At 41.6% G+C, this 18,415-nt stretch overlaps 1 protein-coding gene and 1 long non-coding RNA gene across 3 annotated transcripts in view; one reads left to right on the top strand and one right to left on the bottom strand.

The window, feature by feature from the left end:
* The window catches only part of SEZ6 (seizure related 6 homolog), a 288,840-nt gene that overhangs the window by 159,430 nt on the left and 110,995 nt on the right, over positions 1-18,415 (top strand). The window contains exon 4 of the mRNA XM_078768042.1: positions 6,774-6,966. Coding sequence (XP_078624168.1) covers positions 6,774-6,966 — 193 coding nt within the window. The remainder of the gene's footprint in view (positions 1-6,773; positions 6,967-18,415) is intronic.
* The window catches only part of LOC137439904 (uncharacterized), a 198,026-nt gene that overhangs the window by 138,071 nt on the left and 41,540 nt on the right, over positions 1-18,415 (bottom strand). The window lies entirely within an intron of this gene.

Genomic DNA, 18,415 nt, shown 5'->3' with positions numbered 1-18,415 from the left:
AGGGAGGCGCTTGAGAGAGGTACGAGAGAGAGGAGAGAGCTTCAGAGACGCGCGCGCAGATGAGAAAAGATATACGTCCCGCCACGCAACCGATTGGCAAGCAGCTTTCGAGGCAGACGAGTAAGGAGAGACCTGCTGCTGCAGAAAGCCCTGCCGTGTGGAGCCGCCGGCTGTTCGCTTCCGAACTATGAACCTGGAGCAGACCTCTCTGCTGTGCATTTTGCCCGGACCTTCCTGCCCTGTGTCCCACCTGAACCTTCTCCTTCCAGCCATTCATTCCTGCCTGCAATCCCCCATTCGTGTATGTGAGTTTGTCTTGTTTTGTCTTGTCCCTGGGAATAAGTTAAGCCTGTTTAAGAATTGCCCTGTGTCTTCTGTAAATTACTTTCGTTTCTTTTCTTCTCCCTTGGTTTCTTTGGTTGTGTAAATAATAGTAATAAATATCTGTTCCTCCTTATTCTTTGGTTTTCATTCTCGTCCGATCGCTTTCGTGATTTCTTGATTGAGTACCTGTGGCACGATTTTGGCCGAACCGCTTCGCAATCGGGTTTAGTCAATTGCTAACGGCTCGGATTCCGGATTGCTAAACCGCTTGGCAAATACCATCTTGTCTGGGATTCGCGCGGGGCCATCCACCTGCTTTGTTGAGGGATTGGCGGAGGTGTCCGGGAATCCCTTGACCAATCACCTTGGCCAATCCTATCCCACAAAGGAGCGGGGTGGGTCCAGGAACGGAGACGGCCAGCTTAACGACGAGGGGATTAAACCCCCCCTCGGTAAGGGGAGTGCCATCGTCCGATTCCGTAACAATATTTATATAAACACGTTCATACATATATACATACACATGTACATATAAACGCACCTATACAAACACACATACAATTGATATATTATGTACTTGTAAGTACATGTAAAAGCTATTTTATATTTGAAGTTATAACCTGAACCTTTTAGCAAATGACTGGTTTTCCAACTGCCCGGATCATCAGCTGGGCACCGTTTTTCACATCGAGGTTTCGATCCTTTCAGCCCAGAACCTCCAAATGGCGGATCCACAAATCTGACTGCAGGTCCACATCAGTAGATTACTCAACATCAATGGACCTGGTGTTGGGCGGTGTTGAGTTGAGTTCCTGGTGTTGGGCTAGCGGCTAGGGTGCCGGCTTAGGATCCTAGGATCCTGGGTTCGAATCCCGGTCGATTGCTGAATTAACGCCAGGGGGGTTGACTCAGCCTGTCATCCTTCCGAGGTCGGCTAATTGAGTACCAGTTCACTGGTAATTCCCTGTTTTGTCGTTAAAGGCGGCAAAAAGGGTTGGCGTCAGGAAGGGCATCCGGCCGTAAAACATTGCTTCAAAAAGGGGACCGAAAAACAACAACAACCACGGTTCCCGAAAAAGGCCAACCCCCGCTTTGCGGGGAAAAATGGCCTCTAAAGGTGGTTATAATGGACCCACAACCTCAAAGTTGGATCCAGACAGTTGGTCAACTCGGCAATGCAATATCTTCATCATCAAATTCTTCATCAATGATCTCTCTGACTCTCTTGAAAATCCTCTCTATCTCTTTGCTGATGACTCTACTCTATGTCGCTCCATTCTTCATCCCTCAGATCGGCAATCTGCAGCCTCCTCACTCTCTGCAGACCTGGCCAAAATCACAGACTGGGCATACAAGTGGAACATGTCTTTCAATCCTGACAAATCTCACACTCTTACGATGTCTCTCCGAAAAGACCGACTGGACAACCCTCCCATCCACTTTCTGAATAATCCTCTCCAAGAAGTTCTGTCACTCAAGCTTTTGGGTCTCACTATCTGCCATGATCTTTCCTGGGAAAACCACATTTCAAATCTGGCCTCCAAAGCCAGTCGCCGACTGGGCATCCTCCGTCGTGCGAAGTCCTTCCTTGGCACACCTGAGCTCCTCACCACATACAAGGCTTTCATCCGCAGCTCAATGGAATACTGCTCTCCCCTCTGGGCTGGTGCACCTGCCTCACACCTAGCTCGTCTTCACGCTGTTGAAACCAAAGCATTCAGAATCATTGGAATCTCCCGCGATGAAGCTAACTCCAAGGGCCTCTCACTCACTCACCGCAGGCAGGTTGGTGGTCTTTCCGTCTTCTACCGACTCCTCTCTGGCCTTGCCCCCCCCCCCCCCCCCCCAGCTCCCTCTGGGCTCTGTCCAGCAAATATTCCTACAGGTCGCACAAGATCTGCCTGCAACCCTCCTATGGTTAAACTGCCAAAATCAAGACTCTCTGCTCACCTTCACTCCTCTTTCCTCCCGCCTCTGGAACAAACTCCCTCACTCTCTTCAATCCCACTCCACCCTCCAGGTCTTTAAAACAGCTGTTCACCACGATCTCTTATCTTCCCCCATCCAAAACATTGATCTTTTCTATCCCCGCTAATTTCACCCCAATTCCACTTTTTTGAAATACCAACTTCTGTCCTGGAAGTCCTTGGTGTCCTTGTGTTTGATACTTCTGCCACCCCCCTCCCCCCAAGCCCTCTCCCTCCCACACATCTCCCTGCTCTTAAATGTTGTGTGCCCTCAAGTGTTTGTGTGCTTCCCCTTCTCTTGTCTTCCGCTCCCTCTTTTTATATATTTTGTTTGTCTGGTTGATTTGTTTGTGAAGTAAATGTCAGCTCTTTCACGAGCCTCGATTCAGTATACAAAAAAAAAAAAAAAAAAAATCCTTATTCAAACTTATCTAAATACTACTTTTATTTAAAATATTAACACAAACTAATAACTTAATCATAAATCACTTAATTTAACTCTATACTAAGCGATAAATACTCCACCGACAGACATGTCCATTACACAGCTGACATCGACTCAAACTGCCATTCAAATATTCAAAATGTCATCCACAACCGATTCCACCACGCTGCAATGCGTATCCTGGCAATCACCAACCAATCAAGTTAATGCTAACGTATAATACATTTTTTACCTAAATACCACCTTATTTAATACTTATATCAAATGCAATGCAATAGGAACTTTTTACATGAAAACCAACCAAACTTGAACAAAAGATGACGATGGAGTCTAAAGACATTCTCACAAGACCTGATCAAACAATCAGCCAAATATCCTCCATTTAACATGATGGGAAATACCTCCTCAGCGCGTTCCACAAAATCATCCTTGACTGAACAAATTCTTGCAAATCTGAGTAGCTGAAATAAGAAGACATTGTAACCCATTTTAATTGGTACATTGCTACCTGGAAAGGTGTACAAGACTACAGCGAAACTAAAATCATCCACTTTATGTTTGATCAAATTAATCATCAAACACACACACTCGTACTAAAGCCATTCTGTCCAACTCTAACTAACACGTCCAGATATACAGCACAATCATTACCACTCTTGTTTGCAATCAGACTCTCTGGATAAATCTTGTAAAGCAGCCTTTCAAAAAAGTTATAGTTAACCACACAAATATCAAAAACGTTATAGTAAACCACACAAATATCAAAAAAGTTATAGTTATAGTTATGTATTTATTACAGTAAATTATATTATATTATAGTAAATTATATTATATTATAGTTATAGTAAACCACACAAATATCAAAATCGTTATAGTAAACCACACAAATATAAAAAACGTTATCGTAAACCACACAAATATCAAAAACGTTATAGTAAACCACACAAATATCAAAAACGTTATAGTAAACCACACAAATATCAAAAACGTTATAGTAAACCACACAAATATAAAAAACGTTATAGTAAACCACACAAATATCAAAAACGTTATAGTAAACCACACGAATATCAACAAAGTTATAGTTACCACACAAATATCAAAAACATTATCGTAAACCACACAAATATCAAAAAAGTTAAAGTTAACCACACAAATATCAAAAACATTATCGTAAACCACACAAATATCAAAAAAGTTATAGTTAACCACACAAATATTATCTATGTAACGACATGTATGAGACAATATTTTAGCTAGCCCTAATTTTTTTTCTCCTTCATCAGTTTCTGCATAAATGAAAATTCACAGAAAATAAGACAAATGTCCGCTAATAGGGGGCTGCAATTCCCACCCATGGGAATATCCTTAACCCTAGGATGCATTTTCTCAGGTTATCCCCCTTTAATGCATTCGTGGGTCTTTTATGGCCCCAGGCTATGCTGATTTTTGTTTTGCTATAACTTTGTTATAAAAACGTATTTACCCAATATCTTTCATAAATGCTTTGAAGAAAGGGTAATACATGTTCCTGTATGTTTGTTTTGTTTTTTTCTTTCAGGATCGGGGGAATTAATTTTTTTAAATTATACCCCTAGGGTATTTTTGGATCGGTTTAGCATTGAAGTTATTAAAAAAAAAAAAAGCAATAAAATTAAATTTTCTTGACGAATGTACTCTTTTAGATGTATTCTTAAAATTTTTATTATTACTATTATTTAGTTATTGCATTCCCACCCCTCCCCCTTCCCCCTCTCCCCCCTCACCCCTTTATAAAGTGGCGCTGCATGTGTGTGTGTGGTGTCCACACCTTTTGACCCACAAAGCTCAAACTTGGCATGAAGATTGTTTGCTACCTCCAGAATAGTTTTACACTATTACCTGCCCCCCCCCCTCATGAAATTGTGTGTGAGTGGGGGGAGGGAGGGGGTAAAAAACAGATGCATTCCAATGACATGTATTTGCAAAAAAACAACACAATAGATCCATTCACTTGTACATAAGGGTGTCACTCATTGGTAACCCCTGCAGAATAGATCCATTCACTTGTAAATAAGGGTACAAGTTATTGCTCTCTATTATGCAGGGGTTAGCAATAACTTGTACCCTAATTCACAAGTGTATCAATCTATTCTGCAGGGGTAACCAATGAGTACTTCCCTAATGTACAAGTGTATCGATCTATTCTGCAGTGGTTACCAATGAGTAATACACTAATTTGCAAGTGAATGGATCTATTGTGTTGTGTTTTTTTGTAAATGCTCGTACATGCCATTGAAATGCATCTGTTTTTTTTACCCTCCTCCCCTCCCCCTCACACACAAATTCATGAGTGGGGCAGGTAGTACAAAACTATTCTGGGGGAGCAAACAATCTTCATGCCAAGTTTGAGCCTTGTGGGTCAAAGGGTGTGGAAGGTACACCGCAACACACATGCATGCAGCGCCGCTTTATAAAGGGGTGAGGGGGTGGGGGGAATGCAATAATTCAATAATAATAATAATAATTTAAATAATACATCTAAAAGAATACAATAGTGAAGAAAATTACATTTTATTTGTTTTTTTACAATAACCTAAATGCTAAACCGGTCCAAAAAGACCCACGACTGCATTCGTTGGGGGAAATTTTTAAAAATATATTCTCCCGATCCTGAAAGAAAACCCCCCCCCCAAAATACACATACAGGAATATGTATTACCCTCCGCTTCATTCAAAATGTACATGAAAGATAATGTGTAAAATCCTTTTTATAACAAAGTTACAGTGAAACAATCATGCCAGGCAATGTGATGGGGTAAAAATTAAAAAAAATTAATTCCTCCCCATCCCGAAAGAAAGAAAAAAAAACCAAAACGCACACAAGAACATGTATTACCATTTACTCAAAGCATACATAAAATATCATGGGTAAAAACGTTTTTATAACAAAGTTATAGCGAAACAAAAACATGTTGGGCCCGGGTCCAAAAAGACCCACAAATGCATTATGGGATACATTTTAAAAAACAAATTCCCCCCCCACTCTGAACAAAAACAAAACACACACGCAGAAATATGCATTGGTCTCTATTTGAAGCAAATATGAAAGATCATGGGTAAAAACTTTTTTTATAACAAAGTTCTTACAAAACATTCATGCACTCCCTTGGAGTTCGGTAAGTATGCACGCAAAGTTTGGGGCCGCTAGGTTTCATGGTTTTGGAGTTATGGAGGAGACACACACACACACACACACACACACACACACACTTATTATTATAGATACAACAATAGATTAAAAATGTGAAACTTATAGAAAATAGTTATTTAATTCATCCATAATCTTGAATCAAATATTAAGTGAATTGGTAAATGTGCTTATTATAATAAAATTGATCAGAGCTACATCGAAGATGTGCTCTGAAGTAATCATCAAAAGACTTATATGCTTTTATGTTGAGGCTCCGAACATAAGAGCATTAGTTGGCTCTGCTGAAAAGCAAACTTAAAGGCATTTAACTGTGGAATTGAATAAACCCATTTTGAGAATAATTTTTAAAAGTTTATTCCTATTGATCATAAATGGTCCAAGTGACTTAATTGAACTTCAAATGATATAAGTTCCAAATGTTCTTCAACCATTTATATTGATTCAAGGTCAAGATATGTGTGGGTTGTTCCTTTGAAAAATACCATTTCATGTCTCTCGCCCATTAATGCAGCTGTAGCCCTGCAACCATTGCATTGAGTGGCTTAAGTGTTTATAAACTTGTGCCGCTCAACGGAATACCTTTCGTGTGTTTTAAAGTCTCCAAATCATTGGGACACACTTATGGCTGAGCTGGACCCATAGGCTGGCCAAATGACTCAAGTCTAGGGTCTATAAGGATTATTTTTGCTGGTTGTGTGGTTGTGCTTGATCACAAGATGACTCGTATCCAATTTACACCTAATCTAGTGACATATTGACTTTCACAATAAATGGTGATTCTGTTGCATGAAGTTTGCATTGATGTTAAAGATTTTCATCTGTTTTGGCACGGTGCTTTTTGCAGGTGAAGACCCTGAGTTTGTCTGAAGGCGAGGCCCTCTCTGTATACAGCATTCTTGATGGCCGCCCTCTAGTGTTGTCCAATCAGAGCCTGCTCGTGGAAGGTCAAGTGATTCGCAGCCCAACAAATCAAGTGTCGGTTCATTTCCAGAGCTACCAAGAAGGTGCAACGGGTTCTTTCCAATTCTATTATCAAGGTAAGAGGTTGTCCAAAGTGCACAATGATCTCTTGGTTGTAGTCCAAAGACCAGTAGCATGTTCTCCCTTTTTCTGTAAACTCCTTTGATTATTCTCCTCTTATTGTTGTTACTTTTGTGTTCTTCTCCATCTTCTAATTATTTTTCAAAACATTTTCCTTCCTCTTAGTCTCACCATTTTCCCTCCTCTTTTTCCTGTTCTTCCTCATATTCTTGCACTTCCTGCATTACCAACTGCGATTACACCGATTGGGGTGGGAATAGTTGCTTCAGTCAGATCGTGTTCAAAGGCTGTTCCTTGTTGGCCAGTCTTTCATTACTAACAAACTGTGAGATCGAACGGAAATTGATTTTTGTTTAGCATAAGTTTTGCTTCCTCAAAACATGACAGCACATTTAATCTCCAACTCCAAAAGAACAACTGGCTTTTGTAAACTTTGTCCATGTCTGATCTGGGTACGTCTGTGTGCAAGGCAATCGGAGCAAAATAGAGTTGAACTCGCAACAAAGTCATGGTGGAACTCCAGGTTTATTATTTGAGCAATTATTGTTGATGCATCGTGAAAGCTTTCTTCTTCTTCATGTTACATTGCAGGATAGAAATTTGAATCGTGATGCCAATTATTACCTCTGCCGCCGAAGGTGGGAGGTGGTTATATGGTTTCGCCCCTGTCTGTTTGTTTGTGTGTGAACAGGATATCTCAAAAAGTTATGGACGGGTTCGAACGAAACTTGGTGGATAAGTTAGTTGTGTGACGAGGATGAATTGATTCGATTTTGGTGAAGGTTCAGATCTGGATCTGACAATTTTTTAAAAAGTGATTCTTCACCATTGATGATCGGGCTAAAACGATATATATATATATATATATATATTTGTATACAAGATCGAGGCTCGTGTAAGAGCTTAACATCAATCGCAAAAAAACAATCGGACAAACAAAACGTACAATAAAGGGAGCGGGACACAAGATGGGGAGAGAGAGGGAAGAACACAAGTACAACAGCAGAGAACAGGGACATCGGAAGATCTGTGGGAGGGAGAGGACTTGGGGGGGGGGGCGTGGGAAGGGGGGGTGGGTGGGAGAGGTACAAAACACATGGACACTGCTAGGACTTCCAGGAAAGAAGTCGGTATTTCAAAAAAAGTGGATCTTGGGTGAATTCACGGGGGTAGAAAAGATCAAGGTTTTGGATGGGGGAAGATAAGAGATGGTGGTGAACAGCTGTTTTAAAGACCTGGAGGGAGGAGTGGGATTGAAGAGAGTGTGGGAGTTTGTTCCAGAGGCAGGAGTAAAGAGGAATAAAGGAGTGAAGGTGAGCAGAGAGTCTTGATGTTGGCAGTTTTTTTTGTTTGTTTGTTTTTGGATACAGAATCGAGGCTCGTGAAAGAGCTAACATTTATCACACAAACAAATCAAACAGACAAACAAAATATATAAAAAGAGGGAGTGGTAGACAAGATGGGGAGAGAAGGGCAAGCACACAAACACAACATTTGAGAGCAGGGACATCGGGAGATGTGTGGGAGGGAGAGGGCTTGTGGGGAGGAGGCGTGGGAAGCGGGGGGGGGGGGGGGGGTGGGGAGAAGTATAAAACACAAGGACACCAAGGACTTCCAGGAAAGAAGTTGGTATTTCAAAAAAGTGGATTTGGGGTGAAATTAGCAGGGGTAGAAAAGATCAAGGTTTTGGATGGGGGAAGATAAGAGATGGTGGTGAACAGCTGTTTTTGAAGACCTGGAGGGAGGAGTGGGATTGAAGAGAGTGAGGGAGTGTGTTGCAGAGGTGGGAGAAAAGAGGAATGAAGGAGTGAAGGTTAGCAGAGAGTCTTCATTTTGGCAGTTTAACCATAAGAGGGTTGCAGCAGATCTTGTGCGACCTGTCGGAATATTTGCGGGACAGAGCCCAGAGAGAGCTGGGGGGGGCAAGGCCAGAGAGGAGTCGGTAGAAGACGGAAAGACCACCAACCTGCCTGCGGTGAGTGAGTGAAAGGCCCTCGGAGTTCGCTTCATCGCGGGAGATTCCAATGATTCTGAAAGCTTTGGTTTCAACAGCGTGAAGCCGATCTAGGTGTGAGGCAGGAGCACCAGCCCAGAGGGGAGAGCAGTATTCCATTGAGCTGCGGATGAAAGCCTTGTATGTGGTGAGGAGCTCAGGTGTGCCTAGGAAGGACTTCACATGATGGAGGATGTCCAGTCGGCAACTGGCTTTGGAGGCCAGCTTGGAAATGTGGTTTTCCCAGGAAAGATCATGGCAAAATTTTCCAGGAAAAGCATTTCCCAGGAAAGTTATATCACGATATTTCAAAATGTTGTGGATGGATTATATCAAATCTTGGTGGATGAGTTGGTTAGGTGACAAGAACAAGCCGATTAGATTTTGGTTCACTTCTGAAACCAGGATCGGCCTATCAGTGGGATACAAAACGTAAAGTGTTCAACCTGGTGGAGGTATACGCTCTACCGAGTGCCGTTTATCGTCGAGATTATTTCGTAGTTGCTGAACATTTGTCAAGCCAAGACGAATGCAACTACATTATAAAGTGCTCGATGCAAAAAAAATTCTGTTCTCGGCCACACAACCTATTGGATGTGGGTACTATCAAAGAAGAGTTGTGATGAAATGGACCGAAAGATTGTTTTATAATGTTTCACAACTCCTGCAGTTTCTGAAGTGCTCCGCTGATCCCATCCCCCTTAACTCCCTCCCGTCATTGTTATTTTTTTTGGCCAATTAGTTACACACAGTACTTCAATCGTCTCTGTTGCTGTTCTTATTTCATCTTGCCACTTCAAGTGTTCTTTCTAACAACAGTCCCGTCTACTCAAAGAGCACTCGTAAAGCTGGAGCGTATGGAAATTTTCCATGCATTTTTTCCACATCTTTTTCATAAATATTCACTCTTCGTACTCTTGTTCTTTGTCATTATTTTTGGAAGACTACGCTACGTGACTTTGACAATTTGCAAAGGAAATTATTGGTGCGTTTCAAGAAAATATGAGCGTGGTCTTTGGAATTGTGAAGGAGAATGAGACCTCATTAACTTTTGATGTCATGTTAACGTCTAATTTTTAGTACAATTATGTATTCGTTGTTAAGATTATTACAGCTCCTTTATAACCCCTTTGAGAATATTTATTTATAATTTTATGGCAAACGCCTGGTGTTGGCTTAGCGGTTAGGGTGCCGGCTTGGGATCCTAGGATCCTGGGTTCAAATCCCGGTCGATCGCTCAATTAACGCCGGGGGGGGGGGGGTTGACTCAGCCTGTCATCCTTCGGAGGTCGGCAAATTGAGTACCTGTTCACTGTGTGTGTCCCTGTGTGTCGCATAACAGGGTTGGTGGCAGGAAGGGCATCCGGCCATAAAACATTGCTTCAAAAAGGGGACCACGGTGCCCGAAAAACGCCAACCCCTGCCCTGCGGGGGAAAATGGCCTCTAAAGGGGGTTCTATTTTATGGCAAACAAGACCTTGTTTGGTACATAAATGTTTGCAAGTTTACAAGTAAGCTTTAACAGCAATGAAGAATGTTTATAGGGTATTGTACTGGTAATCAGTTTGAGTGACGACATTGGATGTTTCATCATAGGTCATTTTAGTCGGTTTTTATTGGAATAAGGCACCATTTGCTATTTGCTTTTCTCATAATTAACCCAATTAAATTGGAGGCCTGATCTGACCCAAAAAGATCTCAGATTCCAGTGATGACAATGAACGGTACAATGAGCGCTCATCACGAAGAGAAGCATGTTCCCTTTGAAAGAGTCCATTATTATATATTTATTTATTTCAATGTACTGTACTCTATACAAAGTGGTGCTGCCGAAGCAGATTGAAAAGGGATTGATTGGATGGTTTACCATTGCCTTTCCAGCGTTTGTCCTTGCCCTATCCTTCAAAATGCTGAGTGTCAAACAAGGGAGCAGCACTGTTTCTGGCAAACGTCAACTTCAGTTTTTGTAAATTAAGTGTTTGGTATGATTCCGCCGGGATTGACCTCCCAGACTCTAAACATTGTGCCACCAAGTCTGGTCTGCGATGACTACTCAGATCTCATTTCCAACTTGCAGGGATTCCAATCCTACGGCTGGTGGAAGTTTCACTCCCAGCTGCGAATCAGTGGCCTCTCATCCAGGATTAGTTCTCAGCCATTGAAACGTTCATGACGTTTCCTGACAATCTGTCAAGAGTACAGGAAGACACCACCCATACCAGGCACATGAGCTGCCTGCCATTCTTACTCTTGCCAAATTCCCAGCTTGGTGTTAGTTGTACAATTAGCACTACATGTAATCAGTCGATTCATCAGCTCTGACAAACTAGTTATTAGCCCCCATTGGACTTAGTCCGAAATGGGGGCTTATGGATTTGGTCTTGTCCGTCTGTCCGTCTATATGCGTCCGTGCGTCCGCAACCATATCTCGGGGATGTAGTTACTGATTTTGCTCATACTTGGCACAAAGACAATACATGACGGCACACGTATGCACATCATTTGGTTTCATTATGTGATCAAAGATGGCCGACCGGTGGCCATTTTAGTTGTAAAAAACCAAATGTTGAACACGTCCTCAACTATTTCTCGGGCATGCATTTACCGATCTTGTTCAAATTTGCCACACAAATAGCGAATGATAGGTTACATATGCACGTCGTTTTCGAGATCAGATCCAATATGGCCGACTGGCCGCCATTTTGTTACTTAAATGTGTTCCAATCCTTTTCTTGGACACGCATGGACCGATTTTCTTCAAACTTGGCACAAAGACAATACATGAGTATTGAGTATACATATGCAGTCGATTTTGTCCTGTCATCCAACTAAAGATGGCCGACTGACAGCCTTAAACTCCGTACAGCAAAATTAGTAAAACGACGGCGGGGGCTATGACATTTTATGTCTTTTTCTTCTTGTTTTATTGTCATGAAGTTATTTAAAGAAATACTTTTTGCCAAATCTCTGAAAACACAATCGACCATCGGCGTCATGTCTGTCTCTGTGTGTCTTTGTTTGTTTTTTGCAAAGCCATCTTGCATGTGTAGGGTAGAAATGATGTCGGCACCAATACAGTGTGTCCGCTAGCTGTAGCTGTTTGGTTGATTACCCTGTGATTTGGACCTGCCTCATTCTCTCACCATCTTGTTCTTACCCCATGATTCATGGGCATTGCCAGAGGAGGAGAGGCAGGGAGGTCGCTGAGTTTGAAAGGGAGAGACAACGGAAACAGATTTAATAAGGAAAATACAAATGTAGCCAACATAAAGTAAGGCAGTATTAAAACAGAGGTGGGTGACAAAATCTGGGGTGGAGGGTGGAGGCAAAACTATTTTTCCCCTCCTCCACCTCCAACACTGAGTATGTTAATGTACGAAAGCTTTGAGAGTCAGGTGGTCCATGGATACATGATCTTGGTCCATGGAGAATGAGTCATGTCTCTAAGATGCAGCACATTGTCACGTGACCAGGCTACAAATCTAAGCATTTTTTAATTATGCTGCCCATTTAAAAAGAACGTCAGTTTCTTTCTGCTAACTTCTGCAATGTTCATGTATTCGCTCCATCCTCCAACCTTCACTCGACTGTGTGTTCTGCAAGGTGACACTTTGAATTTCTTTCCACTTTCTCTGCTTTGCATGAACGAGCTGTCATACACTCGGTGCATGATATTTCATCACAGTTTGCAATTGCTGCCATCATGTCCAGCAGTACAATAGTTCCCTTGACAGACATATTTCAGCCACATCCCCGTGAGTATAATTTTTTTTGAAATGTCGTTTCAATTTCCATGATTCTGTTCAGTCAGAATGATATCCTAATGGGTACATCTCTTGATCCTTTCTCTCGGAGCATTTGGCTGTCTCTTTAGCTTTCTAATGATTCTACTTTGCGGTGTCCTTTGCTGGCAGTTATTTATGCTTTTGCATCCATGCCGTCAGCTTGTAGAGGGACATCGATTCGCTTTGTTTGTCTCCATCTTGTCCACAGAGCAAAGAAAAACAAGGAGAACTAGAACAGCACTCTGTGGGGCCCATACCTCTGCCAAGTTGAATAGTTTACGTTTTGTATTCCACTGATAGGCCGGATATGCTGACTTGAACCAAAATCGAATCGGCTTGTTCTTGTCACACCCGCAACCTATCCACCAAATTTCGTCCAAATCCATCCATAACCTTTTTGAGATATCCTGCTCACAGACAGACAGACAGAAAGGGGTGGAAAAAACCTCCATGCACCTTCGGTGGCGTTGGTAATGAGGGTTTGTTAATTAGTATTATTTTTTGCATGTTCTGCTGCTCCTGGGATGAACAATTTGATGTTCCACTGACATTCACAGGATATTTATGGACTGACTTGGTCGGTATACAAATTTGGTCGTGCCAATCAACAGCTATCTTGATGCATCAGCATCCGCTAACGAGCGAATTAAACACGAATTCTAATTTATAATTAATATTGCCTGTTATACTCTACGAGTGGGGGAGTGTCGTTGAAGCTGAAGGGAAAGGTGTATGCTGCATGTGTGAGAAGTGTTATGATTTATGGGAGCGAGACATGGGTAATGAACGTAGAGCAGCAACGAAGGCTGGAAAGGGTGGAAATGCGAATGGTTCGATGGATGTGTGGAGTATCGTTGAGAGAGAGGAAGACAAATGATGAATTGCGAAAGATGATGGGAATAGAGCCTGTGATTGATGCTGTGAAGAGGAACAGGTTGAGATGGTTGGGTCATGTGTTGAGGAAGGATGAAAGTGACTGGTTGAGAAGAGTGATGGAAATGAATGTGGAAGGAAGTAGAGGACGGGGAAGACCGAGAAAGACTTGGCTAAAGATGGTGGAAGAAGAAATGCGGGCAAGGGGGTTAACAAGGAGAGATGCAGAAAATAGGGAAAAATGGAGAAGATTGTCATGGGGACCGCAAGGCTAACCCCCGCTCTAGCAGGGAAAATGGCCTTAAAATGCCTGTTGTTGATGTTTCCTCTACTTTACATTGAAATACATCCAGCAGGTGAACGTTGTGAATGCATCGAAATCCGATAGGCATCTAAACTCAAAGATCAGGAACTTGCAATGTATCTGTGGACAAGTATGATGATGGATCTAATCAACAGGACATTCTTGGAGGTATGCTAACCTTCCCGGGAAGCAAGGAGAAGCTGACGTTTCAGGCGATAACCCTTCGAGCCGCTTCTACTCCGACGAAAGGTTAGCATCCAAATCTTCAGCTTCTCCTTGCTTCCCAAGAATGTCGGCATTTACCTCGATCAACATCCTGTCTATTTCATCCATAGATTGTTGTCTGGATTGACACCAATCAGAACTTCTTGCTTTTATCCATGTTGCAAATTGATTTGAACCACCATTTGGATGGGACTTCACATTGTGATATTGTTCATTATGATGATTGATTTTTGTCTGATAGAATAGCACGGACGGAGCGGAGCGTACTTGCCTTTGAGTTGTCAGGTGCATTTCCGACGATACCTTTGCTTCGCTGGAGCGGCATTACATCAAGGAGTGGTGCCACCTGTCATCTGGATGGGACGCTGAGTTGGAGACCTGTCAGTTTGCTTTCATTGTTACTAAATGTTAAAGACCCCATGGTGTCTTTTTGTGGAGAGTTGGCGAGTTATTGGCGACACCCAAGCCAAATTCCAAAATTCCCAAATTCCCAGGGTTTGACCCCCTAGAATAGGTATTTGTGCTCTTCTCCAAAACTACACACAATTTTGATGAAACCTGTTCGCAACCTTCATCACCCATAATGTACCAAAGTTTGTTCTCAGCATTAGAAAAATCTGGGTCTAAGGTAGTCTGCAGGGTAGTTCATGTAGTGTACTGCATATTCTACCAGGTGAGCACCCAGGTGTATTGCCCCTATTTTTGAAGTTGTTAGTTTGTATACGACAAAGTCGAGGTAAGCAGCCGTAACGATGTCCTGCAGTCGGGCAGTGGGTCAATTAACACTTTCCATTTTTTCCCTACCCCTCTGAGGCAGCTAAACGGGATGTTGTGAAACTCGGCATGATGATTCACGATGTCAAAAACCAATGGAGCTCTTTTTAAATTTCCATCAAGGTGGTAAGATAATTAGCTAATTAACTCAAAATGTAATCTATGCTTATATGCCCATCGCATTTCGCGAGATTCCATAATTTTATGAGATTTTGAATTTAATTTTAAAAAACAAACAAAGTTTCATCGTTATTTTAATTAAAACCTCTTAATTTAACCTCTTAACTTCATTAATGCCCTCTTGCTTTGAAGAATGGGAAAGAAGGGGAGGACAGAAGAGAGTTGGGGATGGGAGGAGGTGCAGGGGGAGGGGGGGGGGGGTAGGGGGGGACAGTCCCTTTTTTAGTCTTTTAAAGACCCTTTTGACACTTTACATCCTTTAGACTCCCTAAGACCTTTAGACCCGAACTACTATTGGAGTGCACCCATTGGATTGGTCATTAGACCCCATAGACCATATCGACTTTAAGACCCCTTTATACACTTCAGACCCCTTCAACACTCTAGACTGGTTAGACTGCTTAGACCCCTTGATCCTTTAGACTCTTTAAAATCTTAGACCTTTAAGACCCTTTTAGATCTTTTAAGATGCCTTGAGGCATTTACATCCTTTAGACCCGTTAGACCTCTTTCACCTCTTTGTACTTTCTTTGGAATGGCACTCGTGAAAGCGCATACCTCTGCCAGGCTGAACAGTTTACATTTTTCATTCCACCAAAAGGCTGGATCTGAATCAAATTCGAATAAACTTGATCTTGTCACCTAACCAAATGAAATTCATCTTGTGTTGTCATAACTCATTCACAACGTTTTGAGATGTCGTTTTTGGCCCTATATTTCAATTTTAGAAATTAGGCCTATGTTGACATTTTGACCTCACAAATAATTGGTGGTTGAACTCAAGGACCTAATTTGCAAATCTTCTTCAAATTTCAAGTCAATCGCATGAAAATTGAGGATTTTAGGAAATTGAAAGGTTGTTGACCTTTTGGCCTATGTTGACCTTTTGACCGATGTTGATCTCAAAAGTAGGTGGTGGTTGAATTAATTTAGCTGATATGTAAATCCTATTCAAATTTCAAGTCAATCAGATGAAAATTGAGGATTTTAGAAATCTGAATAATTTGTTAACATTTGACCATTGGACCCTTTAGAGACTTTAGACCCCTGTAGAAGAATTTTGTGTATGACTCACAGGACTCCAATGACCGGACACAAGTTTACAAAAGGTCTGGTTTATTAACTGTATTTACTTGCTTCCAATTACCAAAATGATACCGCATAATATAATGGATCAGGTTAACTCTTTTCGCTGGTCCTTCTCGTTCATCCGATGTTCCTCCGACACTCCCGTTCGGTCAGCGCTTCTCGTAGCAAGTACTGTCGACTCCACGTTTGCTCTAGTTTATATGGACAAACTGGACTTAATCCTCTGTCCGCTGAAACGTTAATCCTTTCTCTGCTGATGCCCCGAGGTCATGCATTGCACCAAGTCCTGGCATCAACTCGCTCCCCTCCTGCTGTGATTTCCATTTACACAGTAGGAGGGTGCTCTAGCCTGGGGCCTTGGCCAGGTGTTTCAAGAGATTATCATGTTCATGCACATTCTGCTTCGTTACCAGATTTAATCAATGAGTTACCAGGGCCAATCAATACGTTACACTGAGTTACACTTCCACAATTCCCTCATCTTTTTGTTTTTGTTTATATTAACCATTAATCTAAACATCAATATAAGTAAACAATCAATCACTACTAGTAAACATCATTACAAGTATAAGTAAATAATCAATCACTTTGGTAATCAAATTCCCTTAGGCATACACCGTCATCCTGCAAGAATCACAAAACATTTCGTTGGTCATTGACTCCTTCCATATTGTTCAATCTATTGCATTTGCATCACAAATATATTTTCAAAACAACACTTCACCATCACCAAGATACAACAATTTCACTTCATTTTCAAGTTTTGTAAAGCATCTGCACCATCTGGCAAAAAACGTTTGCCTCCACACAAATGTTGACTTTGTTTGAAAGGAAGGGCTGATCACTTGTGTTTGAATCCAGGTATGAAACATTTTCTCCTAATGTCTTCATAGCTCCTGCACTACTTCGTGTAGGATTTCGCTGTTGTGGTAACACTGCGGAGTCATAGACTGACCCTTCTCTCCATGTAGCATTCTTGCCACTTTTTTTTGCTGTGAACCATAATGATTCCTTGAACAAGGCCTTCACCCAGTTGTAGTCGACTTGCCTCCTCCCTCATTGTGAGTGGGCAGCAAGTATTGGTGTGACGTTGATTGGCCAGCAAGATGTGGAACAGGGATGCCGGATGCATCCACACTGATGTTGGGACCATGGTGTTCAGGTCATTCATGGTCCTTACCAGGAGCAACCAGCAGAATCGTGCACAGCTGTTGTGACAAGGGCACAGCCGTTTTTGCAGCTCCATGCTGGTTCCCCGGACGTTGGTGAAGTAATAACATATGTCCCCGCATTTCACAGAGGTTGCAGGTAAAATGTCGTTGTCCTGCAACTTCTGATGTGGTGAATGTTCGAAGTCTTCGAACAAGAGTAAGTGATCGCCTTTCTTTCATATGTTGCAGTGTGATCCAGGCAAATGGTCACATAAATTTCCTTGGTGAAGGTAAGCATTCATCTCCAAGTTACACGGGAGAATGTCTTCATCATTCTTTGAGAAAGAGGGTGTATGCCACGATTAACTTCATTTTTTAGCCACAAATTTTCTTTCTCGAACTTCTTCCCAATTCCGTTAGCAATCCCTCCAAAATGTGATCTCGTCTTATCTTTATGCTCAGTCACGTCTGAATCTGCTTTCCGCACACACTGGATCAGATAGGGTGCATCTTACCATGAAATCAGCATAATCATGTATATCTTCCGACAGTTTCACATTCAACAATTTGTTGTTTTTCCTTAACACAAAAAGTTATATTCATTTATATGCGTCACACAAATAATATTCAATCAGGTATGTATTTTATTACTAAACTAAGAATAGCATCCACAATTGCTTTCAGGTTAATATAGTTCAAAAATTAACTCATGCAGGTATTTTAGCACTACTCTAAGAAAATAAATTGTATATGATTACAATCACAAACGGGAATACCTAATTCCCAACAACAATTTTCCCAAACCAACAAATTAAACATAATGTATTATTACCATAATTCCTCTCCACTTTTTCTTTTCCCTCTTTTTCCCTTAACAGTGTGGCACTCGTGGTGATATGAGTTCACTGATATTGTAATTTACACAACTCATAACATTGTCGTTATGCCATTATCTTAATTCTACTGTATTCATTTGCAACATCACTTGATTTAATCTTTTAATCTCAGTATTTATGTCGCCATAAAAGTCTTCCTTTTCTGGTTCCACATTTCTTTCCTCATTTGTCACTT

The sequence above is a fragment of the Myxine glutinosa genome, chromosome 14 (genome assembly GCF_964187855.1).
Source record: "Myxine glutinosa chromosome 14, kmMyxGlut1.1, whole genome shotgun sequence".
Lineage (NCBI taxonomy): Eukaryota > Metazoa > Chordata > Myxini > Myxiniformes > Myxinidae > Myxine > Myxine glutinosa.
Note: the sequence above shows the minus strand (reverse complement) of the source record. Positions and strands in the feature narration are given on the sequence as shown.